The following is a 26,543-nucleotide window of genomic DNA, read 5'->3' as shown; positions in this document are numbered from 1 at the left end:
CTACACAACAAAGTGAAACCCTGTTTCGAAAAAACAAAAATCAAGAAAAAAAAATATTTCTTTTCCCTTTCTTGACGGTCGGCGAAGTCCCTGCGTAGCCAATGTGATCTTATCTTAATACGGCCTGCCCCGCGTCATTCATTTTGGAAATGATTGTGTCGACAATGCCTTTTCTCGTCGCAGATCTGACCGCAAATTCCCCTTTCCCACCCCATGTTCGTTGGAGCACCGCCGTCCCGGGGAAACTGTCTCTAAGGTCTCCTCCCGCGCCCCAAAGAGGTACACAACAGTTCGCGCCACACGGTACCCGCCGCCACGTCAGCCCGCGCTCGAGACATCAGCGCGCCTGCGCGCGGAGAAAGTCTGAGCATGCGCAGAGGCCCGCCCCCTACATCCGGGGCTCGGGCGGCGGCGGTGCGGCCGCAAGGGAATCACGTGGCTCCTTCCTTTCCGTCTCTGGCCGGCTGGGCGCGGGCGACTGCTGGTGAGGCGCGTGGAAGCTCGCGCTAGTGCCCCTCCGCCTCCTCTCCCGGTCCGGGCCACTAGGGAGTTCGCTGACGCCGGGTGAGCTGAGCCTACCGCCAAGATGCCGGCCTATTTCCAGAGGCCGGAAAATGCCCTCAAGCGCGCCAACGGTGAGTACGGCAGCAGGTCACGCCGCACGGTGCCGACCCGAGGCTTGGGAGGTCGAGGGCCCGGGCCTGCTGTCCGCGGCCCGCAGCTCGGGCAGTGGAGGCCAGCGATCTCGGTCGCCGCCACCCCGGCCGTGTCTCCGCATGGCCTCCCCACTCAAGCGGGCCGCGGCGGAAAGCGCGGATCAGGAACCGTCGCCCCCGGCCTGTCTTCCCTAGCTGCCGCCTGATGCTTGCGTCGCGAGGCCGCGGCGGAGGTCAGGTCTCTCTGGCCCTGCGATCCTTGCCCTCGATTGGGCCCCCCGCCGGCTTTTAAGACCGGCGGGCTGCTTGGGAAGCCCCGCGCTCCCTGCCGCCATCTGGGAGTGCCGGGGAGGAGGAAACATGGCTCCCTCCCGGGGACAATGCACGCGAGAACCTCGGCTCCACCTCCCGCCGGGCCCAGAACCTGACTAGTGTATCTCCACCCCACCTTTGAGGCACGTCTGGCCCCAGGTCCCACGCAGAGGCCTGCTGGGTCATGGTTCACTTCCTTTACAGAGTCGCTAGTTTGCACTTCAGGCCTCGGATCCATTAACTTGTTTCCTGTCCTCCCCCCCCCTCCCCCCCGTATTTATTAGGGTCAGTTCGAAAGCCTATTCTGAATCACGAAAAGTTAATATTCTTTAGGGATTTAAAAATGGTTCTCCCCAGACAAGCCTCTAGAAAACTGTTTCTCCAAGGTCACTTGGGAGTGTCCGGAAACTAAAACCAAGGTCTCTTGATATCCAGATCAGGTTTTTTGTTTGTTTGTTTGTTTTTATGTTTTTCTTTCCGAAGCGCCATCGACTGCTATTTGTATTTCCATATGTGTGCTTAAGCCCTGGGCTTGCAGGAAAGACTTGTTCTGATCGCTTCAGTTTGACATTGTGTGGTGGAAAAGTCGTGTGCACATCTCTCATCTTTAAAAACTGCTTTAAAAAAATCCTAATTCTGTAGCTGTCCCCCCTTTTAACTCCCCCAGTCCAAACAGATAAACCATGTATGTTGAGGATTTATGTTTGGCAAGGTTGTTAAAAGTGGAGATCTCATTTTGTGAAAAGGCTATTTGAGTCAGTACTATAAAGGAATATTGCTGATAATCTGTCAGGAACAAAAATGTTTTGGTTACATACTTCTGACATGTATTTTTTTGTGGATAGGGAATTGCACCTTTGAATTGTAGTAGAACTTAGAAAAACTGCAAGTTGCTGATAACTAACCCAAAGCTACTAACACTAATTTATTATTGAAATCAGAACTGTAGCTAAGTTAGGACTTCGGATGTTTTGAAACTTAGAATTACATTGTGCTGTAGGAAATGGAATTGGGTGGACTTACTAGGTATAGCTGTTATTTTATTTGTAACATTCACCAGTGGGTATTTTTTCCCATGGTAGTCTACTTAAACCACTACAGTCTTTGGCCTACATACATCCATAGTAATATGCTGACCTTGTTTTTCTCCTGTTTGGAATTTTCATGTGAACTTACTAGTTCAATAACTTTTAAAGTAGGAAGGTTACATAATGTGTTCTAAATTTCTTTTTACTGTTTCTCAGTTGAAGTAGACCTGATTAATGATGAGCAAGTTGAGGACAGTATCAGTAAAGTCCTGTGTGGGTGAAGTGGATCTGCTGTATTGACCTCTTGCTGCAGCCTCATTACAGTGTCTGAAGTCCCTTAGCTCCCAAGGGACTTGACATGAGCAGATTGTCTTTCACACATAACACCGTTTATAGAAGGTTAAGTAGAATGATAAAGGGACTTTTCACATCTCAGAAATCTTGCTTACCTAAATGTTTTATCTGTAGCATCTGTAACCCCACGATATTTAGACCTAGTCTACTGAATTATTTTAATAAAATTAAATAAAATAGCCCTTCAAGTCACCTTAAGTGGTAATTTTGAGTGAAAAATGTCAAAGCCTTTCATTTTACACTCACACCCTACAACTCCTACCTTAAGAGATAAAGTTGTTATTGAAACCCCACAACTGACTAGTAACATTATAGCTTAGATAGATACTTGCACAGATTAGGGAAAAATGAAGGATTGATATGAACCTTTTTTTTATTGGTAGACACAGTTTCAATCATGTCCTAAAGAATGCTTGTAATTCTATACTTGTTCTTGTTTCAATCATGTCTGTAGAATGCTAGTAATTCTACACTTGTTCTAGTAGTACATATAAGTCTGGATTTCAGTTTTTAGATTCTTAATCTTGGAATTATTTAAATGTTGAAATAATTCCTTCTAGCCTCAAGCCTTCCCATCCCATTAACTAGGTAATTTCAAGGAGCTAAATCTCCATGTTTATAAGTTGGAGTAAGGACAACTCAACCATGGATCATTGAGAAGCGTTGGTTCCAATTTCAGTTTTTTGTTTAAAAACATTCATGTGCCCCCCCCCCCCATTTTTCTTATTTCTTATTGTTGGGGGGGGGAGTGAGGGTGTCTTATCCCATAATTTTGTTTTGAGCCAGGTTCTCTTATGTAGGCCTGGCTGTTCTGAATCCACCTACTGAGTGCTGGGGTTTTATATTTAAGTGTGCTTCCTTCAGTTTATTTGAGACTTTCAGAGTTAGAAAGGATGAGTTTTGAACCTAGACTTATCATTGAAGGTGTATTTATTTTTGTGTGGTTTTGTTTTAGTACCGGAGTCTTACTAGGTAGCCCAGGTTGTCCTCGACTTGATATGCTGCTTCAGCCTCCTTAAGTGGTAATGATACAGATTTGATTCTACATCAAGCTTCTAAGCATGATATTAAGAAACCACACTAACAAACAGCTGTAACTCCAATTGAAAGGGATCTGTCCTGACATATAAAGGCATGCATGTGGGGCACATACAAGCAAAACACTCATACACATTAAAAAAAAAAAAAATAGTATTTTTTTTTTTTTTAAAGTAAAGAAACCTCAGTTCCATTAAAAAAATACATTGGGAAAGTGGATTATTCTTAACATTTCCAGTGTTTCGTATTTTATTTTATTATGGGTTCAGTCCTTAACTTTAACTTGATTTGTATTTTATATTGTAAACATTAAATAATAGTTTGAAAATTTAAATCCTTAGTGTGAAATAGAGGGTTGGGTATGTGGGTAGAGTATGTCATTGTAGTGTTGCTGTTACAATTTTCTTTTTATTTCATATGTATGTTTTGCTTGCAAGTAGTGCCCTATTGGAAGTCAGAAGAGGGTGTCAGAAAGTGTTGGATCGCCCTGGAACTGAAGTTATAGATAATGTGAGAGGTGCTGGGAATAGAACGGAGGTCCTTGAAGAGTAACCAGTGTTGTAAACTGCTAAGCCATTTCTCCAGTCCTGCTGTTATGGTTAACTTTAGTTTAAATTGCTTTGAAAAACACCTAAAGAAACATGGAAAACAACCTTAGGTACACTTCAGGAAGAGGCTGGTACTTAAAACAGGCTTTCTGGTTCCAATATAGTATCTAGCTGTACTTCTTTGTTTCATTTGACAAGATTTTGGGGTAGTAGTGTGGCTGAAATGAAGATGGTCTTTCCCACATAATGTTGAGTTTATATTTGTTTGTATGTGAATACTGTTTGATATGTAAGGGGTGGGGCTAGGGTTGCATCTTGTGCCTGGCATACCAGAGGTGAGACCCTAGGTTTGGTCTCTAACACTGGAGGGGAAAATTGCGGATAAAGAAGAACACTCAGAATATTTTGTAAAGATGCTTAGTTTTTGATATGTTGTGAAATGTCCAGGTCTAAAACTTAGTATGTTGGAGAGCTGGGGCAGTATTGTTTCACTGGAGGAACTGGGAAGCACCATTCCTGAAACCTTAGTCATTAAACCTGTAGATCTAGTAAGCTCCCAAATAAGGAGCTTTTATGGCCTTCTGAGTGCATTAGTTAGTGTTTTACTTGTATATATGTGCACCTATGTGTCTGGTGTCCATGGAGTTCAGAAGACAGGCTATCAGATCCACTGGAACCGGAGTTACAGATAGTTTTGAGCTACCATATGGATCCTGGGGACAGAACTTGGGTGCTCTGAAAGAGCAACAAGTGTTCTAAAGCACTGACCACCTACCTACCTCTCCATCATCAGTGCTGTCCATTAAAAAAAAAAAAAAAAAAAAAACTGGTACTGAGAATTGGACCCAGGGCTTTTAACAATCTTACTTTAAGGCAGAATATCCCAAATTCAGAAAAAAATTGTTTGCTCAAGATTATTTTTTGTTTCTTGAGGGGGTGGTGGAGACATGTTTTTTTTTTTTTTTTTTTTTTGTTTTGTTTTGTTTTGTTTTTCGAGACAGGGTTTCTCTGTGTAGCTTTGCACCTTTCCTGGAACTCGCTTTGGAGACCAGGCTGGCCTCGAACTCACAGAGATCCGCCTGCCTCTGCCTCCCGAGTGCTGGGATTAAAGGCGAGTGCTGGGATTAAAGGCATGCGCCACCACCACCCGGCTGTATTTTTAAAACTAACCTTAATTTAAATTTATAAAACAGTTCTCACTTTCACAGAATCATTCAAAGATAATACAGATTTTTCACCATACCCAGTTGTCCTCATTAATGAACATCTTAAAACAATATGGTATATCACTCATAACGAGCCAGTAACTGAAATTATTTTTGTTTTGTTTAAGATGTAAGATCTTTGTAGCTCTGGAACTCACTAAGTAGACCAGGCCAGCCTCCAATTCACAGATCTTCCTGCCTCTGCCTTCCAGGTGCTGGAATCAAAGGCACGCACCAATACCCCTGCCTAGCAATTGAATTATTAAGTGAAGTTTTTACTGTGTTCCAGTTATCCTACTTTGCCTATTGTCCTTTTGCCCTGGGATCCTGTCCACATACAACATTTTATTTAGTTGTCATGTCGTGGTTGTCAGTGTCTCAGACTTTTCTGGTTTTTTTTCTTTTTTTAAATCACAGATTTGAGAAGTACGCCTATGTTTTGTAGAATGTCCTTTTTTTAATCAGTTGGTGCTGTTGTAATGAGATAACACATTCTGGGCACTTTACCAATCAATACCAAGAATTTATTTCTCTCATTTCTGGTGGCTGAAAAGTTCATGATAAATAAGCTAGCAGGTTCAGTATCTCTCAGGGGGAGATTAATGTGTCCCTTGCCTGATTAAAGAGATAGAACAAAAAGGAAGCTATCTATAAAAGCTACATGTTGCATTTAGAGGGTGGAACCCTTTGACCCAGTCACCTCTTTAAAGACTCAACTCTTAATAAAGCATTCCATTGGTGAGTACGTATCAAATCTGAAGTTTGGGGAGGATACATATATTTAGACCATTGAATCCTAATTGGTGTTTCTCTTGATAATTGTTTTAGAAGTTTCTTTTAGGGTTTTTTTAAATTTTTGTTTTTTGTTTTTGTTTTTTGAGACAGGGTTTCTCTGTGTAGCCCTGGCTGTCCTGGAATGAGATCAGAGACCCTTTGAGTTCTGGGATTGAAGGCGTGTGCGTCCAGCAGCTTTTTCTTTCTTTCTTTCTTTCTTTCTTTCTTTCTTTCTTTCTTTCTTTCTTTCTTTCTTTCTTTCTTTCTTTCTTTCTTTCTTTCTTTCTTTCTTTCTTTCTTTCTTTTTTTTGGAGCTGAGGATCGAATCATTTTTCTTTTTTAAGGTTTATTTTTTGAGATGGGCTACATAGAGAGACCCTGTCTCTGACCCTTTCCTTCAAAAGGAAAGGGTGTGTGTGTCTGTCTGTCTGTCTGTCTGTCCGTGTCCGTGTAAAAGGCTGGAAGAGCCAGAAGAAGGCATTGTGTATCTTCTGGAGCTGAAAGTTACAGGCAGTTGTGAGCTGCTTGATGTGGGTGCTAGACTTAGGTTCTGTGTAAGAACAGGGCATTTATTAACTGTTGAGCCATCTTCTCCAGACCCATGTATCCCTTCTTTCAGTTGCTTTCTTGTCTTTTTTTGGTGTGTATGTGACCTATTTACATGATTGGGGAGATTGACTGTCACATCTTCAAACTCATATCTATAACTATTCAATATAATCCCAATCAAAATCTTAGCAAGCTATTTTGTAGATTATTTTAAAATTTGTATGGAAAGGCTCAGACCTATGTCAGATTAGAGATACCAACTGACAAAGTTGGAACACTTACTATCCAATTCCAAGACTTCACTGGATTTCCTTGAGAATAAGTTCATTTAAATGTAGTCAACTGGTCTTAAAGTAGATAGTAAAAGCAACCTATTGTTTTTCTACTTCATCATAAAATAATTTATCAGAAATGTAATTATCTACAGCAATGTGAAGTCATACTTAGGGGGGAGATATCCCCCCATCTGTGACTTCAGTTTCTGGAATTTTAAAATCACTGAGTTCTACATGGATGCTGTATCTTAAGATAATACTAATTTGTCATCATTATAAGTTGGATGATTATGAGATTGCTATTAGAAGCCAAACATGTTAAAAAGTTGGGAATGAGTTAGAAAATTAAATCAGTAAAGAGGCAAGATCTAAATTTTAAAAAGTTTTTCTTTTACATTTATTTATTTGTGCAAGTTAAGGGGACCTGCATATTCTTTGGTGTGCATGTGGAGGTCAGAGAACAATTTTCAAGAGTGGGCTCTCCTATCTAGGTTCTGAAGATAAAATTCAAAGAGGGTCAGTGTTGGCAGCTTTACCTATTGAGTCATTTCCTTGTTCTGTCATTTGGATTTTTATAAAAGTATGTACAGCTAATTTTAACTTTTAATTTTTTTTCCAGAATTTCTTGAGGTTGGCAAAAAGCAACCTGCCTTGGATGTTCTTTATGATGTTATGAAAAGTAAGAAACACCGAACATGGCAAAAGATACATGAGCCAATTATGTTGAAATACTTGGAACTGTGTGTGGATCTTCGTAAGAGCCATTTGGCTAAGGAAGGTTTATATCAATATAAGAACATTTGTCAGCAGGTACTGAGCTTGTTTTTGTGTTTTTAAAGTGCTTTTAGTAACTTTTAGAGGAATTTACCTTTCGAATTAAAATTTTTATCTTGATTTGCTTTTTAAACATTCTTTTAGTTCATTGGAGAAAAATAAATTCATTTATCTTCCTGTAGGTAAACATTAAATCTTTAGAGGATGTTGTTAGGGCATACTTGAAATTAGCAGAGGAAAAAACAGAAGCTGCTAAAGAAGAGTCCCAACAAATGGTGTTGGATATAGAAGATCTGGATAATATTCAGACTCCTGAGAGGTATGTGATTTTAATCCCTTAGTAAATATTTTGATAGTTAGCAAAATGTTTTTCTTTCTTTCTTTCTTTTTTTTTTTTTTTTTTATTTTTTGGTATTTCGAGACAGTTTTTTGTTTTTTTTTTTTCCTCTGTGTAGAGGAGGAATGTACTCTGTAGACCAGGCTGGCCTTAAACTCAAAGAAATTTGACTGTCTCTGCCTCCCAAGAGCTGGGATTAAAGGTGTTTGCCACCACCGTCCAGCACAATGTTTTTCTTTACATGGGCCACTATCACTCCCCACCCCCCACCCCCCCACCACTTGAAGGTAGGTGGTTATCAGAAAAAAACTGCTTATATTTGAAGTTTAAAATGTATACTTCAACCATGTAAGCAATATTTAAAATTTACACCTTAAGATAGAACATGCAACCAAAAAAAAAAAAAAAAATGAAAAATGCCGGGCGGTGGTGGCGCACGCCTTTAATCCCAGCACTTGGGAGGCAGAGGCAGGCGGATCTCTGTGAGTTCGAGGCCAGCCTGGGCTACCAAGTGAGTTCCAGGAAAGGCGCAAAACTACACAGAGAAACCCTGTCTCGAAAAACCAAAAAAAAAAAAAAAAAAGATAGAACATGCACTAAAATTTAAACAGTTGTAATACAGACTGAGAATTCAGATACAGATGGTAAGGTACAGCTTGACTATATATATATGAGGTTGTGGGAAGCATTTCTGTATTTGTCATTGTTAGTTTGGGCTTTCAGGTCACAATAAAATAAGAATCTAAAATAGTTTTCAATGCATTTTTCTTTGTAGTGTTCTCTTAAGTGCAGTAAGTGGGGAAGACACTCAGGATCGTACTGACAGATTGCTACTGACTCCCTGGGTCAAGTTCCTGTGGGAATCATACAGGCAGTGTTTGGACCTTCTGCGAAACAATTCTAGAGTAGAGCGACTTTACCATGATATCGCCCAGCAAGGTAAAATGACATTGTGAATTGTTAATAAACTGATTTGAAAAGTTAATTTTAGAATAGATTTTTGTAGATTAACTTCCTGTTCTCTATAGTTTTTAAAAACTAGTTTTATCCTTAGTGAAATGAGATTGACCTTTATTACATAAATAGTTTAAAAAAAGATTTATCTTACAAGTTAATAGATTTCCATATAGATTGTTCTATTGACTTTTGAAGCCTTTCCTGCTTTTTTAAAGTTAAGTACACAGAGTAATAGGCTTTGTTATGGTATATTTTCATGTTATACTTCATTCTTGATCATCACCCTCCTCCTACTGCCAGCTCCCTGACTTCTCTGTGTTGGCCCTATCTCCCCCCTCCAAAAGAAATCTCTTACCCCTACTTTCTACTTGTATAGCCTTATACACGAGGGTTTTTTTTTTGTTTTTTGTTTTTGCCTTTTTTTCCCCCTTGGGACAGTTTCTCTGTAGTCTTGGCTCTCCTGGAATTCATTTTGTAGACCAGGGTGGCCTTGAACTCAGGTCTGTCTGCTCCTGCTTCTTGAATTCTGGCATTAAAAGCACATACCACTATGCCCACCATGTTTCTCATTCTTAAGCATTATTGCTTAGTATTGATGTCACAGATCATTTTGTACTTGGTTATCTCTCAGCACACACTCTAAAAGTACTAGACTGACAGCATTTTTTTGCTGCAGTGCATGTAGCCTTATAACTGAGGACTACTTGACACTCTCCCCCCCCCCCCCCCCCGCCGTTTTTTATACTTAAAAGTTTACATTTCCAGTCTTAAGGGATGATTACCTCCTTAGTTTATTTCTGTGTCTGTCTGTCTTGTTTTCAGTTTAGTCCAGGCTAGGTTGGTCTAGGTTCTAAGGGATTATAGGCACCCATCTACCACACCTGGCTCAGAAATTCTTTATGTGTTGGTAACTTTCAACTGTGACTGTTTCAGTAGGAATATTTGAACCTGTGATTATTTGCATGTATAGCATATGTAGATATTCATGTCTCACAAGCAAACTTGGGCTTTTTGCTGATTTGTAAAAAATACAGAGTTGAGGTTAAATCATATTACTTGTTTTAGGTCTGTTGAAATAGAAATACTGTTTATTTATTATTTTGAGACTGGGTTTCTCTGTGTAACCTGATTGTTCTAGAACTTGCTCAGTAGACCAGGCTGGCCTTGTACTCAGAAATCTTGCCTGCCTTTGCCTTTTGAGTGCTGGGATCAAAGGCGTGTGCCACTATCACTCAGTGAAATACAGTTTGTAAGAGCAAAGATGTTCCCAAAAGTATTCTGATTCTACATTAGATGTGTATTTTTTTTTTTTTTTTTTGGTTTTTAGAGACAGGGTTTCTCTATGTAGCTTTGCGCCTTTCCTGGAACTCACTTGGTAGCCCAGGCTGGCCTCGAACTCACAGAGATCCGCCTGCCTCTGCCTCCCAAGTGCTGGGATTAAAGGCGTGCACCACCACCGCCCGGCCATTAGATGTGTATTTTAATGATTGAGCAAGTAGTTCATATGTTCTCCTGTTTCTGTATTTGAAATTAGGTTAGGTAAATCCTCATTACGTAGTTTTCATTAGTACAAAAGCATGTTGCATTTTATGTATATTAGATATGTAAGTTCATTGTATTTCAACTTAGCAGTTTTTGTTCTTTTAGGTCTTTGAAGGTGACTCTTTGAATTTATTATTTTTTGTGTATGGGTGTTTTGACTATGTATGTATGTATGTATGTATGTATGCATGCCATGTGCATGCCTGGTGCCTACAGAGGCCAGAAGAGGGCACGGGATTCCCTAGAACTGAAGTTGTGGATGACCCTGAGCTGCCATGTGGGTTTAGAGACTCTAACTTGAGTTCTAGAGTAGCCAGATATTGAGCCATCTCTCTAGCTCCTGAGTCTTTTCTTTAATTTAAATTCTGTTCATTTCCTATTTGTAAATTTCTAGAACCATATTTTGGGCCAGGACTTATGACCATGTCTTTTATTTTGCTCAGGATTTAGAGTGGTGGCATAGGTTTGTGGAGGGAGTTAAGACTGACTATATTACATAGAGTAATGGTGAGCTTAGTGAATCTTGTTAGTGTTGATCTTAATATGTGGCATATAAAACTTACTCAGATATTTAAGTTGACAGAAAATATCTAATTCTTGTTTGACAATTATGCTTACAGCTTTCAAATTCTGCCTCCAGTATACTCGAAAGGCTGAGTTCCGCAAGCTCTGTGACAACTTGCGAATGCACTTATCTCAGATTCAGCGCCACCATAATCAAAGCACAGCAATCAATCTTAACAATCCAGAGAGCCAGTCCATGCATTTGGAAACCAGACTTGTTCAGTTGGACAGTGCTATCAGCATGGAACTATGGCAGGCAAGTTAACTATTAGCTTTGTACCATTCTCTCTCTCTCTCTCTCCCTTTAGTGTTGGTATTTGTTAATTTCAGTAGGTAATGTGAGAATTTAAGGTAGTCTGACAGCAGGAAGAGTTCTAGACAGGAAGTTCATAATTAAATTTTTAATCGCTTGCAAAATCTGGGCCAAATCATGTAATCTTCTATGCAAAAACAAAAATAAAAAACTCTACATCATGACTGCTGCGCAAAATGTGGTTCTATGATTGGTACCATTCTGAGTTGGGTAGTCTGATTGATGAAAGAACTATGGAGAAAAATATTAAAAGACGGAGATATTTTTGTTGTTGCTGCTGTTGCTGTTCCCTTCCCTCATTTTATTTGGTTTTGGTGCCGGGAATTAGTACCTGTTTGTGTATGTGCATGCTCTTCTGGACTAGGTACTGAACCCACAGCCTTGTCTTGACTTGGTAGGCCAGCACTTTAATGAGTTAAATCTCCAACTCCCTGGTGCTGGTGGTATAGCCTTTCAAATGGTAGGAATGTGCAACACCACTGATGACATCTCTAGTTTCTACAAAGACTATTAAATAGTAGTTCCCTCATAATTTTGTTTTAATCTGATAAGTCATTTATTGTGCTTTATGAGCATTTGTTGATGATTAGAAGTTAAAAAATGACACACTTACCCTTTTCCTTTGTTTGGAGAAGTGCTGCTTTAGCACCATGCATGGTGTATACAACTTTTTAGAGATAGCAGTGATGATTATGAAAAGCTTCCTGGCCCTTTCCCTCCTATGTAGGATATATTCACATCATTTTGGGGCTTTATAACTTGAGGGCTTCTAAATTTATTTAACATATAAGAGCCAGTTGAAATTATAGGGGATTAACTGAAAAATTGGCAGTTTTTAGTTGAAATGTGTTTTAACTAAAAAAAAGTATAAATGGGATTTAATTTTCTTCCTTTGCACATAGTATTTTTCCTTTTTTATAGGGACACCTATGTTAAACTACTACTTGTAGAGGACAAGCAAATATGATTATATTAGGAAAAATGTTCTAGGACGGCCAAAGCTGCACAGAGAGAGAGAAGCCCTGTGTTAAAAAACAAAACAACAAAACAATATTTCATAGATAGCATTTTTGTAATTATAACTATTAGATATTATTTCAAAGATAGCATTTTTGTAATTATAACTATTCTCAGATTTATCAGACAAATAAAAACCATGTTAGGCATTTTATTTTCGATTTTTTATAATGTTTTAATTTCATAAAAGTGATTTGTCATTTGTTTGTTTTTAATGAAGTGATTAATTTGTACATTTTTAGGAAGCCTTCAAAGCTGTGGAAGATATTCATGGGTTATTTTCCTTGTCTAAAAAACCACCTAAGCCTCAGTTGATGGCAAATTACTATAACAAAGTCTCAACAGTGTTTTGGAAATCTGGAAATGCTCTGTTTCATGCATCTACACTTCATCGTCTTTATCATCTGTCTAGAGAAATGAGAAAGAATCTTACACAAGATGAGATGCAAAGGTAAGAATGTTATAGTTAGATGGTAATGAAATTAAACTTCTAAGTGGTAGTGTGGTCCAATCTTCGCTTCTGGACATTTTAGATTGGCTAATACTGTTGTGGTATATTGCTAGTGCTTGGTAGAGTGTTTAGCAGCTATCCCTAGGGACCAGGAGCAATCTCTAATTGTGACCACCAAGTGTCTCTGAGACATTACTCTCCTTGGAGAGTATTCTTGAGCCATCTTCTACCTTTCCCGACCCCAGAAAAAAAGGCCACTGGAAACCCAATTGAGAAAGTTGTGTATTCACAGAGGTAATGTTAACATGTGAACCTTCTATCCATGTATTGGTAGATCATCTTCTTAGAGCAAGTTGGATAATTAGGTAATTCCATCAAGTTCTTTTCTTTCTTGGTTATAAAACAGTAACTGTAGTTAAAGCACTTGACTTGTGTTAGGTTATATCCTGGTAAATCTACTGGTAAGTTGAAAGAAAATGTGTTAAATAAGGATATATTAGACTGACCTACTATTAACAGGGGAGGAAGAGGGTCTGTATACTCTTAGGAATGCATGGCTGGCTAGGAGCTGTGGATCATTGATTGCTGCTGCTTTTTCAAAAATACTACACGTTATGTCACTAGCCTGGGAAAAGATAAAAATTTCCATTTCTTTTGTAGTATGGTAAAAAATATGGGCATGTGAGTCATAAAATGGATAGTATTTGGGAGATAGGCATGAAAACATATTTCAAAAATAAAAGGGTGTGTGCAACTTGTAGGCTATTAAAAAGAAAATCATAGTATAGGTTGAATGGTGGGGTGGCACATACCTCTTAGCACATGGACTGAGGCGGGAGGGTCAAAAGTTAAAAACTAGGCTAGCTTCAACTACATAGCAAGACCTCTTCCAACAAGGAAAAATCTACAACAAACCCTATCACATATAGCTTAATTTCTTTTCAGTTGCTTTCTTTTTTCTTTCCTTTTTTGGTCAAGCTAGGAATGGAACCTATTGTCTTACACAAAATAGGCAATTCACATTTGCTTTTTTGCTCTTGTATTAGTAAACTGGCTTTTTAAAATGTGTATCTGTTTTTCTTAGTTTTGTAGAAGAATATGAAATCAACCAAATGGTTTTCCTTAAGGGAGTTAATGCTGTTCTTCCCATGAATGCTGTAATATTGGTTAGCAGCAGCAGGTCATTTACTCCTGTGTATGTTATGTAGGCTCCTGGGCACCTATGCAACTTAGCATTCTAAAGTGCAGACTTGTGTTTCAGGAAAGTAAAAAGTTAGTTAGGTTCTCTTTCCCTTTGCATTCTCTGTCATAATTGTGTTTACTTAAAGTCCATTTTCTTAGTTTCTAAAGCTACCTTTAATTATTTTGGTAAGGAAATATGTCTTTACTGCTGTTGGGCCACATTCAGCGTGTTGATGAGATTGAGTTTATAAGGATTCATTTCCTCAAAGTTCAGTTTTCTAATACTGTGGTATGCTGGAATAACTAGTATGAATGCAGCTGTCCATGGTGTGCTTACGTATATTTTGTTGATGGCATACAATAGATAATTAAAGAGAAACACATTTATAATATTAACAAATAAAACTTTGTTCACCACAGAATGTCCACTAGAGTCCTTTTGGCGACTCTTTCTATACCTATTACTCCTGAGCGAACTGATATTGCTCGACTTCTGGATATGGATGGTATTATAGTTGAGAAGCAGCGGCGCCTTGCAACACTGCTAGGTCTTCAAGCCCCACCCACACGAATCGGCCTTATTAATGATATGGTTAGTATAAGTCTGAGCATTTATTGCTTTGGAGAGAAAACTTTGTGGTAAGTTTTAATTCATGACTAAATACTGGGAATTCAGATCATTGTCAGGCTTCTGATATGTGGACAAGGAACCAACCACTGATGAAATGGATATCTTGTTCATTTGAGGAAACTCATTAAAGCAGTGGTTCAGGGTATGTGATGAGTTAGGTAGCTTTCAATTATACCTGAAAGTGTCTGCATGATACTGGTTCAGATCCCAGTGGACATCAAAACCCACTGGTAGTCTGAAATAGGGTAGTGATTGTATTTGCATATAATCTAATGCATAACCCCATGTAAGGTTGAAATATAATCTCCTAGAATACTTATATTTATGCTATGTTGTGCAATAATTATGCCATGTTTGGGTGATTAAAAAAAGCATTTAGGACAGATGTAATTTTTTTCTTGAATATTATCTAAATATGATTGGCTGAGTATGTGTGTGGAACTTGATACAGGTGACCATAGCTCTTAACATAATACTGTTCTGTTAATGGACACTGAGTTTTCCAAATTTGACCTCGAGGAAAATAGAGCTACCCTGGTAATTTTGGTGATACTTCATATAAGAATAATTTGTTGGGGCTGGAGAGATGACTCAGAGGTTAAGAGCACTGGCTGTTCTTCTAGAGGTCCTGAGTTCAATTCCCAGCAACCACGTGGTGGCTCACAACCATCTACAATGGGATCTGGTGCCCTCTTCTGGCATGCAGGCAGAACACTGTACACATAATAAATAAATAAATCTTAAAAAAAAAAAAAAATGTGTTGCCAGACAGTGGTGGCACACTCCTTTAAACCTAGCACTTGGGAGGCAGAAGCAGACAATCCCTCAGTTTGAGGCCAGCCTGGTCTGAAGAGCGAGTTCCAGGATAGCCATAGGCACACAAAGAAACCCTGTCTCAAAACTAATCTCCCCCCCCCCCCCAAAAAAAATGGAAGCTCGGTTATTTTGTGGTTTTGGATATGTAATTTGTGTTCATTGTAGTTGTCTTTGTAAATATTGTGTTACCCTTTAGTTGATATTCTCTCTCTCTCTCTCTCTCTCTCTCTCTCTCTCTCTCTCTCTCTCTCACATTCTCTCTCCCCCCCCCCTCTCTCTCTGCTTTTATTCTCTTTGCAAGGTTTTTTTTTTTTTGGGGTTGTTAATTATAGGTAGAAACAATATGGGTAATTATAGTAATGGTTTGGATTGTATTTGGTAAATTTATAGGAAACTGAGATCAGATAATTTCCTAGTTTTAGTTTGTAGTCTAGAATCTCTGCTGGAAATTTTTCTTTAGCAGTTAAACTTTTTACCTTTCTTACTATAGGTCAGATTCAATGTGTTACAATATGTTGTCCCGGAAGTGAAAGACCTTTACAACTGGCTGGAGGTAGAATTCAACCCGCTAAAACTCTGTGAGAGAGTCACAAAGGTAAGACTTGGCATGGGCGATTTTTGGTCTTTACCACATGGTTGGCATTACTGCAATTGAGCATTATATTTGTCTAAAATAGAAGTGTTCCCCTATGTGTTGAGAAGTGCACATTTTATTGTCTTTTCTTTACATCAAGAGAAAAGATATTTCTGATGTGCTAAACAAACTTTTGGAGGTAAATTAGCAGCATGACTACTTCTGCCACTGCTGTCAGTCACCTTCAGACAAGTATTGTTAGTGTCATTGGATGAAATTCGTATCTTTATATTATATGCTGTTTTGTATATAAAGAAGTTGAAAGTGTAAACTGTGTCTGCTACATATAAACTATATATTTTTTTCTCAATTTAATTGATTTTATAGGTATTAAATTGGGTTAGGGAACAACCTGAAAAGGAACCAGAATTGCAACAATATGTACCACAACTACAGAACAATACCATACTCCGCCTTCTGCAACAGGTAAAATGCAAGCAAATGCCTTGTGGAGAAATGAGATTTCTACTGTTGACTGTATCACTATTGAAAATATTTGTGTGTGTATGATACATGTAATATATATATATAATATATATAATATATATGCACACACTTGCTTTGTTTATGTACACAAGTATGTAGAGACCAGAGGTGGACATCAGCTGTCTTTCCTCTGTTATCTGCTACTCTCTGTCTTGTATTTTGAGATTGTCACTGAACCTGAAGCTCACAGATAACCAGACTGGCCGACTCTGGGAATCTTCCCTCCCTTCCATAGCCCCTTTACTCTTTATTTTGATGACAAAACTGAAAAAATTAGAATTACTTACGTGAAAGCCATCCCAATTTCTACTGCTCACATTTCTATATTTGTAATTTTGAAACAGAATCAATGACCTAACAACTGTTCTTCCTCTCCTACTTCTCTCTTTGTCAAATACTATGAATTTTCCTTAGATTTTGGGTTGTTGTTGACCTTTTCCACTCCACCCCCCCCCCCCCCCCAATAGAGTCTCACTGTTTGCTCTGGATATCCTGGAACTCACTATGTAGACCAGGCTGGCCTTGAACTCACAGAGATCGGCCTGCTTCTACCTTCCAAGTGCAGACATTAAAGGCATAAATCATTATGTCTGGCCCTGAGTTTTCCTTGCTAATATAGGGCTAAAAATATACCTACACCATTTTTTCATAGTCTGAAAGTTCCATTTAGATATAGTAACAAACACACCAATTTCAGTGCCATTGGAGCTCCATTAGGGTTTCCCCATTAGAAAGTGTTATAGCATCAAACACTTAACATGCATATACCTTTGCATATGATCGAGACTCCTGTAGCATATAGAATTAGTCACATAGTTTATGTAATTAAAGCTTTAGCAGCTCCTGAGAGTATATTAATAGAGCATTTTACCAGTAATGACTGGGTAGTCTTTCCTCTTGCTTACACTGGCTGTTAGTATCTTTTTGTCTTGTTAGTTCAGTGTCATGACTATGGTTGAGTGTTGCAGTTTATTAGTGGTATTAGTGCTTTGTACTTTATTTTCATTTGGTAAGGGAGTATTATGATGTGTTTGCACATTTCATTGACCTGCTTTCTTTTGAATATGTGAGCAGTGTTATTTCTTATGTGCTATACAAATACTTGAAGGATAATTAGCAGAATGACTTATATAGTTATACTGTCAGTCTCCTTCAGACAAAAAAAATTGGAAGTATTTATATTAGGTAAGTAGCAGGCCTTTATCTACAAATATGTGGCCATTTAGGTTTTTTATTTATGAAACTAGGAATTCAGAAGATGGTTATGTGTAATATGATCATAGCATATGATTGAAACTTCAGTTCTGATAGTCTACTGCTATGCCAAATTGTATGAACTTCATTTTTTTTTCCCTTTCTGGACAATGGGCATAATTTCTGCTTCCTCTAGCTGCCAAGAAATTGCACATAAAAAGTGTGACTGAATAGTAGCTGTTATTAACCCTGTGTTTTTTTGTGCAGGTGGCACAGATTTATCAGAGCATTGAGTTTTCTCGTTTGACTTCTCTGGTTCCTTTTGTTGATGCTTTCCAACTGGAACGGGCCATAGTAGACGCAGCCAGGCACTGCGACCTGCAGGTATGTGCTATAAGGGGGCACTGATGGCAGGTTAGAAGGTCTTTGTGAACTAGAAAGACACAAATCTTTAGTTTCTCTGCTTTTGGTACAATGGTAACCTTTAAAAAACTCTGTTGAGCAAATTCTCATTACTTTTAACTTCGGATTATTTCCTTCTCAAATGCAGTTGTAAATATAGTCTTGGTTACTGATAATTTAATTTTCAAAGGTTCGTATTGACCACACTTCTCGGACTCTGAGTTTTGGATCAGACTTGAATTATGCAACTCGAGAAGATGCCCCAATTGGTCCTCACCTGCAAAGCATGCCATCAGAACAAATAAGAAATCAACTCACAGCCATGTCCTCAGTGCTTGCAAAAGCACTTGAAGTCATCAAGCCTGCTCACATTCTGGTATGTGTCTTGAGGGGGAGTATGAGCTACAAAAGTTTTGAGGGACTTGTATATGTTTCAAAATATGGTTTGAGATGAAATCTGTGGAAGAGACTTTATGATTTCCTGTTCACTGGTGGTTGAGATGCTTTTGTCAAGACAAAGTCTTTTAACTGCCTTTCAGTGGGTAATATTTTTACTACTGCTGTCTAGTACTAGAGTATATTTGTAATCTTTTAAAATGGATTTGTTTTGAAGCAAGAGAAAGAAGAACAGCATCAGTTGGCAGTTACTGCATATCTTAAAAATTCACGAAAAGAGCATCAGCGGATTCTGGCTCGTCGACAGACAATTGAGGAAAGGAAAGAGCGTCTTGAGAGTCTGAATATCCAGCGTGAGAAAGAAGAACTGGAGCAGAGGGAAGCGGAACTCCAGAAAGTACGGAAGGCTGAAGAAGAGAGGCTGCGCCAGGAGGCAAAGGAGCGAGAGAAGGAACGAATCCTTCAGGAACATGAGCAAATCAAAAAGAAAACTGTTCGGGAGCGGTTAGAGCAGATCAAGAAGACAGAACTGGGTGCCAAAGCATTCAAAGACATCGACATTGAAGTATGTAGCACATCAGCCATCAGGAGCTTCTTTACTCTTGAGCTCCCATTTGGCTAATTTTGATATTTCCTGATTGAATATCTATTTAAAGAAATGCAGGATTTGATTCTAGAAAGCAGTGACCTCAGGTGACTGTAAATTGTATTTATCTTTTATTTGTGGCCTGGAAGAGATGGCTGTACTGCTTTTTTCCAGAGGACCCAAGTTCAATTCCCAGCACCCACATCAGGTGGCTTACAACCACCTCTTATTCTAGCTCCCACTGGATTGAGCACTTAGGACATTCAGGTACCTGTACTTAAGTGCACATATACCCTTCCCCCATAGTTAAAAATTATCTTTATAAAGGAGTTATGACACCGTCTTTGATTTTAGCACTCAGGGGAGACAGGCAGGTAGATCTCTGTCTGAGTTCATGGCCAGCCAGGACTACAGAGAGAAATCCTGTCTCAAATAGATATAAACTAAAATATTTGTGATGACCATTCTGTCTTTGTGTTACCATCAGGACCTTGAGGAACTGGATCCAGATTTTATCATGGCCAAACAGGTTGAACAACTGGAGAAAGAAAAGAAGGAACTTCAGGAACGCCTGAAGAATCAAGAAAAGAAGGTAAATGAGAGGGTGGATTTTTTCTTTTCTTTAGTTTTATATACAAGGTCTCCAGTCTGGCCTCAAACTGTTTCTCCTGCCTAATGGGATTGTTAATCTTTTCACATGAGTTAAATAGAGTTATTTTGACTGGGCAGTGGTGGCGGTGGTACACACCTTAATCCTTGCACTTGGGAGGCAGAGGCAGGTGGATCTCTGAATTTAAGGACAGCCAGGGCTATATAGAGAAACCCTGCCTCTAAAATTAAAAAACAAAACAAAACAAAAAACAACAACAACAAAAGTTATTTTGTAAAACTGCTTTTGTTTTTATACCATTCAGATTGACTATTTTGAAAGAGCTAAACGTTTGGAAGAAATTCCTTTGATAAAGAGTGCTTATGAGGAACAAAGGGTTAAAGACATGGACCTGTGGGAACAACAAGAAGAAGAAAGAGTAAGCATTTTTCATTTTGTTGTGGTTTCGTGCTGTAAGCTAAGTTATAAGTCTGCAGTGAAACAGCTTTTAAATTCACTTGCTAGAAATTGTGCTTTAACAGCTGCTTACTAATAGTTTGGAAAGAGAAGTGTTCACAGTAGAGATTTAATATGAAACTGTAAGTCACAGCCTTGTGTGCATGTAAACAAGAGAAAGGGCATCCTTACGGGGGGCCTTTGGCACCTGAAGTCTCAGAATCTATTATATGGAGATTTATAGGCCTTGTTTTGTCAGTTCTTCCTGTTTTATATAGGATAAATTGGGATTTTTGTGATAATTCTCTGCAAATATAAGGGTTTAAACTAAGTAGAAGTAGAAAATGCTACAGATCAAGTAATACTTGGGATAGTCTGGAGGCTTCTGTATTTTCATAGGACTGAGAAGAAAGTCTGACATTTTGCCTTAACTTCCAGTAAAATCAAATAGTTTTGCTCAAAACCTCCCTCATTAATGTCTTAGGGCTAATTTGCCTCTTGTTCCTGCCTTTTATTTTGGGGATCAATTGGGATGCTGTTGTCAAAAAATAGAATGGGGAAGGACCAACTTCTCAGTTTAAAGAGTTTTAGAATCTTCTGGGGGTAATTTGGAAAACAAATGTTGTGGAGATTACCCTTGTGTTATGTACTTTCAGATTACTACAATGCAGCTAGAACGAGAAAAGGCTCTGGAACACAAGAATCGAATGTCACGAATGTTGGAAGACAGAGATCTATTTGTGATGCGGCTCAAAGCTGCCCGGCAGTCTGTCTATGAGGTGAGATAAGGGAAAGTTAACTTGTGAGCTTTGAGGCTTATTTTTATTTTTATTTCTCAGGATTCTCCCTTAACACATTGGCAGATTCTGTCTTGAGTTAAAGTGTAATGGATAATTATTCAATATTTCAGTAGGAAGAGTAGGGAGATCATCATCAAGAAATCATCTCAAGAAATGCTGACGTCCCAGGCAACCTAACTCAGAAGCTCATTTTCTAGTAAAAGGGAGACCTATAGGGCCCTGGCCCCTGTTTTGGGTAACTTGCCTTGCTTGCTGACCTTGACCTTGATATCCTCCCTATGCTAATTCCCTCCCAGGTTTCACCCTCCTGAATGTTTAAGGGAAGTTCCTTGTCTGTGTATCCTGCATAATGGGCGTTAACAGCTTAGATGCAAGATTGTAAAACATTGGTAGGGAACTTCAGCTCTCTAGGGTTCTCCCATTGTGCTGTAAGCCTGTATTTAAGACCTCCTCCCTCCTTCAATAAACAGCATTCGGCATTAAAAAAAAGAAATGCTTCAAAGATGAAAGTTGATTTTTCTCATTTGCTAGAAGTGTGGGTTTTTGAGATGGGGCCTGTTTGTCTTGCTGTGTGTGGTTTGACACTGAACCTCTGAAGGAGTGGAATTTCAGGAACACCACAAGGCAACTCCAGATTCATGTGTGCTTTTAAGTTGTGTTTTTACTATTTGATTCAGGAATGAACTAGATCAAGACTGGGCATGGTGGTGTACACTTTTAATCCTAGCACCTGGGAGGCAGAGGCAGGCAGATCTCTGAGTTGAGGCCAGCCTGGTTTACATAGTGAGTTCTAGGGTAGCCATGATTATGCAGAGACCCTGCCTTTAAAAAAACAAAAAAAGAAGCAGCAGCAGCAGCAATGAACTAAATCAAAGTTATTTTGTTCGAGTTCTTAGTCATTTTCTTGTAAGTAAAATGTAAATAGGTTTTTTTTTTTTTTTTTTTTTTTTTTTGAGGTAGGAAATAGAACTGGAAATTGAACCTATGGCCGCAGGTGTGCCAGGCAAAGTACTCTGCTCTCAGTCCAGTGTGTAGATTAAGTATATGTCACTATGTAGATTCAGTGTGTTACTTAGTATTCTAAAAACTTGACATACTGATGAAATTTATTTACCCTTTAAGAGCTTCTGCTTTTGTATTTATTTGGTGGCCACTTTCTATGGCTTTCAGATCTTGTAAGCTTACAAGTGTAAAAGTGTATTCCTGGTTTATATTTTGAACAAACTTGACCTTTGGGGGATATAATTCACAGGAAAAACTGAAACAGTTTGAAGAACGGTTAGCAGAAGAAAGGCATAATCGCCTGGAAGAACGGAAAAGGCAACGAAAAGAAGAACGTAAAATAACTTACTACAGAGAAAAGGAAGAAGAGGAGCAGAGGAGGGCAGAAGAACAGATGCTAAAAGGTAAACCATTTAGATAATTTTATTTAGAAAACAAAAGAATCTGTATATTTGGTCTCTTGACAATAGAGATAACCCAATGCATTCTATGTGTAAGTGCTGTTTTCTCTATCAACCTATATCTACATGCTTAAAAATTGATACTTTTTCCCCTCGTGGTGTTTTAGTATCCTGTGTTATTAATGATTATTACATATGTGGTTCTATACCTGGAATCTGAGAGATACAGAGAAAATAAGAATCTGAAAGATACAGAAAAAAAATAAGAATTTTTTTCTAGTTTGTTTTCTGTTGCTGTGATAAAATACTGACCAGAAGTAGCTTGGGAAATGAGGAGATGATTTATTTGGATTCCATTATCATTCTCCACATTGAGGGAAGTGAGAGATTCTGTCAAGGGGCTCAAGGTAGGAACCTGGAGACAAACTGAATCAGAGACCACGGAGGAGAGTTGCTTCCTAGCTCACTCCTATGACATGATCAGCTACCTTTCTTATATAGTCCAGGTACACCTGCCCAGGGATGATGGTATTGTCCACAGGGAGGCCCTCCCACAGCAATTCGCATTCAAGAAAATATCCCCACAGACATGCCCATGGGCCAGTCGGATAGAGGCAGTTCCTAGATCAATACTCTATTCCCAAATATGTCTAGATTTGTGTCAACTGAACTAAAACTAGGACTGGATTTTAGTGTCACCCTAAATCATTCGTTTGAGTCTCAACTGCTATTTTTTGATTGCCAACTATTTGAGATTTCTTTAAATTTTTGTTCATTAATGAGTGTGTATGGTGTATACGGGGCAGGTACACAGGTGGAGGCCAGAGACCAACTTTGAGGAATCAGTTTTTCTCCTTTAATTTTTATCTAGGTTCTGGGGATTAAATGCATACAGTTAGTTTATTTGTAAATGTTTTTACCCGCTGAGCCATCTTGCAGGCCTTGTTTTTAATATTCTTTTTTTGTTGTTTTTTCAAGTGGCCTATAGAGATCCGCCTGCTTCTGCCTCCTAAGTACTGGGATTAAAGTCATTCACCACAACCACCTGCCTTGTTTTTATTTTTATATTTATTTATTTATTTACTTATTCATTCATTCATTATTTATTTATTTATGGTTTTTTGAGACAGGGTTTGTGTAGCTTTGTGCCTTTCCTGGAACTCGCTTTGGAGACCAGGCTGGCTTCGAACTCACAGAGATCCGCCTGCCTCTGCCTCCTGAGTGCTGGGATTAAAGGCGTGTGCCACCACCTCCCGGCTTTATTTTTATTTTTATTTATTTTTTTGAGACAGGGTTTTTCTGTGTAGCTTTGGAGCCTTTCCTGGAACTCACTGTGTAACCCAGGCTGGCCTCGAACTCACAGAGATCCGCCTGCCTCTGCCTCCTGAGTGCTGGGATTAAAGGCATGCACCACCGCTTGGCTTGTTTTAATATACTTGCCTTTTAAAACTATTTAATTACTTATTTTTATTTTATGTGCATTGGTGTTTTTGCCTGTATATATGTCTGTGTGAAAGTTTCAGATATTGGAGTTACAGGCACCTGTGAGCTGCCATGTGGGTGCTGGGAATTGAACCCAGGTCCTCTGGAAGATCATTCTGAGCCATCTCTCCAGCCTACCTTTAAAAACTCTTAAGATTTACTTCTACATACCAGGAAAGCAGCCCTGATGGTGGTAAGGAAAGTATGGGTGGGAAGCACATTGGAATAACCTGATAAAATTTCATAGAGCGAGAAGAAAGAGAGCGTGCTGAGAGAGCAAAACGGGAGGAAGAACTTAGAGAATATCAGGAAAGAGTCAAGAAACTGGAAGAAGTAGAAAGGAAAAAACGGCAGAGGGAGCTGGAAATTGAAGAAAGAGAACGGCGCAGAGAGGAAGAGAGGAGACTTGGTGATGATCCACTTTCTAGGAAAGTGAGTACAGAAGTTATTCTCTTGGTTTCTCTTTAGTGCTGGAGAGGGAATTCAGACTGGCAAGTCTCCTATTACTGAGCTGTCTTCCCAACCCTTGTGTATTTATTATTTATTTATTATTCTGTATTACATATAGATTCACCAATGAATTTTCTTGTGTAATATTGTGGCCGATTAACTACTTGACGTTCTCTGCTTAAGATACAAAGATCTATTCACATTCATAGTATTTCCATCACTTGGGAGAGATAATTAGGTCCATCTCAACCTCTTTCAGAATGTGCAGTATAATATAATCAGGTGCCTAGATGATATTGCTTGTATACAAAACTGACCTGTTTCTCTCATCTGTTGAATTCTTCTAATTTGGTGGTCTGTTATTCACTTAATCATAGTTCAGTTTTAATTACTTCCTGTGTCACTTCTGATTCCTTTACTGTCTCTCCAATCATAATCTCCTTTCAGACCTCTTTCAGTTCATAATGGTAGCATATGTGACCCTTAAATCTACTCTTCTATCTCAGCTTTCTTTGGTTCATATTCATTACTGAGAGCCAAAGGCAATTAAATTAGCAAGCCCTTTTCACCAGTCAACTTGTGCTTCAGCCACTCTGAGTTACTGCTTTGCCCCTTAAACAAAATACTACTTAGTTATTATTTTTTCCAATTTCTTTTAAATGATTATTTTTAATTATGTGCACGTGGGTAAGTGTACATGAATGAAGGTGCCCACAGAGTTGTTGGATTCACTGGAACTGGAATTACAGGTAAAATTGTGAGGCATCTGATGTTGCTGGGAACTGAACTCTCATCCTCTGGAAGAGCAGTATACATACTTGACCACTGACTTCTTCCAGTCTCTAGTTTTTTTATTTTTGTAGAAGGACAGTATCTTATATAGCCCAGGATTTTAAAAACCTTTTAAAAAGTTCTCATCCTTGACAGTTGATTGGCTTGATCAGTTTGGGAGGCAACTAGGCAGTGGGACCAAGTCCTGTGCTCATTGCATGAGTTGGCTCTTTGAAACCTGGAGCTTATGCAGGGACACTTGGCTCAGTCTGGGAGGAAGGGACTGGACCTGCCTGGACTGAGGTTGATTGCAGTCCTCGGGGGAGGATTTGCCCTGGAGGAGGTGGCAGTGGGGGGTGGGCTGGGGTTAAGGGGAGAGGGTGGGAGGGGGGAGAATAGGGGAACCCGTGGCTGATATGTAGAACTGAATGGTATTGTAAAATAAAATAAATAAAATTAAAAAAAAAAAAGAAAAGAAGAATAAAGTGAAAAAAAAAAGTTCTCATCCTATTGCCTCTGCCTCTGAGTGATGAGGTTAGAGTTGTGCATCCTCCTTCAACCAGAGACTCTTATTGTGAGGTTGTTTAATGAAATAATGAAATCCTTGAGTGATAACTCTAGTAGTTGGAATCGTAACTTTTATTACTATGATGCCTCTTTGCATTGTGGCCGCAGGATTCTCGGTGGGGAGATAGAGATTCAGAAGGCACATGGAGAAAAGGACCAGAAGCTGACTCTGAGTGGAGGAGAGGCCCACCAGAGAAGTAAGTGGAATTATGGGAAGTGTGTCTTGTCTTGGATCCTGGTGTCTGGGTTTTAAAATCAGATTTGAATTGTAGGATGACTGCTACCTCCCAAGTGTTGGATTTACAAGCTTGTGCCACCGTATCTGGTTTTTTACTGAGAATGAGAATTTTTTTTTATAGTTTTTCTTTTTTCCCTTCAGTATTGCTCTGACAACTGACCCATACAAATCTTGAAATAAATCCATCAGACCCAAACAACATTGAGTTTAAAGAATAAGAATGAAATGTGCCATGTTGTGGTGGCACACACTTTTAGGGAGGCAGAAGCAGGTGAATCTCTATAGTTTAAGGCTGGCCTGGTCTACAGAGTGAGTTCCAGGATAGCTAGGGGTACACAGAGAAACCTTGTCTCTCTCCTTGGATCTCCTGCCTGCCTCTAAGCTGCCTTGCCATAGGCCAAAACTGCTTATTTATTAACCAATGGTAACAACATATATTCACAGCATACAGAAAGACATCCCCCAGCAATATGTTTTTTAATCTTTGTAGTATTGGGCATAGAACCTAAGGTTGTAGTGTATAGCAAGCACTCTACCACTAAGCTATGTGCTCAGTTTTTGAATTATTTTATATGGTAATTACTAGTGGTAAAAATAGTGCTTTATTTTTGCAGAAATTAAGTTTAGAGGAAAACTTATTGTAAAAGATACAGAACTTGGCAAGTTATTCTTGGGAAGGTACAGGTAATTGTTTTTACAATGTTGTCTGCTTGTTACTATGTGTGTTGATTTAAGGTACTGGATTTGGTGTAATTTTTATTTGTAA

General features: G+C 38.9%; 1 protein-coding gene and 2 non-coding genes across 4 annotated transcripts in view; all 3 read left to right on the top strand.

The window, feature by feature from the left end:
* The first annotated feature begins 212 nt into the window (after positions 1-212).
* Eif3a (eukaryotic translation initiation factor 3 subunit A) overlaps positions 213-26,543 on the top strand; it is a 32,985-nt gene continuing 6,654 nt past the window's right edge. Inside the window, exons 1-18 of one of the 2 annotated variants that reach the window (XM_006978470.4) lie at positions 213-635; positions 7,359-7,549; positions 7,696-7,832; positions 8,626-8,789; positions 10,970-11,169; positions 12,486-12,694; positions 14,297-14,468; positions 15,814-15,918; positions 16,285-16,383; positions 17,905-18,021; positions 18,230-18,415; positions 18,653-19,000; positions 19,509-19,613; positions 19,936-20,049; positions 20,723-20,845; positions 22,119-22,272; positions 23,999-24,183; positions 25,648-25,736. In XM_006978470.4, coding sequence (XP_006978532.1) covers positions 587-635; positions 7,359-7,549; positions 7,696-7,832; positions 8,626-8,789; positions 10,970-11,169; positions 12,486-12,694; positions 14,297-14,468; positions 15,814-15,918; positions 16,285-16,383; positions 17,905-18,021; positions 18,230-18,415; positions 18,653-19,000; positions 19,509-19,613; positions 19,936-20,049; positions 20,723-20,845; positions 22,119-22,272; positions 23,999-24,183; positions 25,648-25,736 — 2,747 coding nt within the window. In that variant the 5' untranslated portion in view covers positions 213-586. Of the gene's footprint in view, positions 636-7,358; positions 7,550-7,695; positions 7,833-8,625; positions 8,790-10,969; positions 11,174-12,485; positions 12,695-14,296; positions 14,469-15,813; positions 15,919-16,284; positions 16,384-17,904; positions 18,022-18,229; positions 18,416-18,652; positions 19,001-19,508; positions 19,614-19,935; positions 20,050-20,722; positions 20,846-22,118; positions 22,273-23,998; positions 24,184-25,647; positions 25,737-26,543 lie in introns of both variants that reach the window. The other variant, XM_076563408.1, reaches the window with a different exon arrangement.
* On the top strand, positions 16,025-16,151 carry LOC121827005 (small nucleolar RNA SNORA19). The gene has a single exon (XR_006069154.1). It is a non-coding gene; the product is annotated as a small nucleolar RNA SNORA19 (small nucleolar RNA).
* On the top strand, positions 17,475-17,605 carry LOC121827004 (small nucleolar RNA SNORA19). Its single transcript, XR_006069153.1, has one exon. It is a non-coding gene; the product is annotated as a small nucleolar RNA SNORA19 (small nucleolar RNA).

Source organism: Peromyscus maniculatus, chromosome 1, assembly GCF_049852395.1.
Source record: "Peromyscus maniculatus bairdii isolate BWxNUB_F1_BW_parent chromosome 1, HU_Pman_BW_mat_3.1, whole genome shotgun sequence".
In the NCBI taxonomy this organism is placed as follows: Eukaryota; Metazoa; Chordata; class Mammalia; order Rodentia; family Cricetidae; genus Peromyscus; species Peromyscus maniculatus.
Note: the sequence above shows the minus strand (reverse complement) of the source record. Positions and strands in the feature narration are given on the sequence as shown.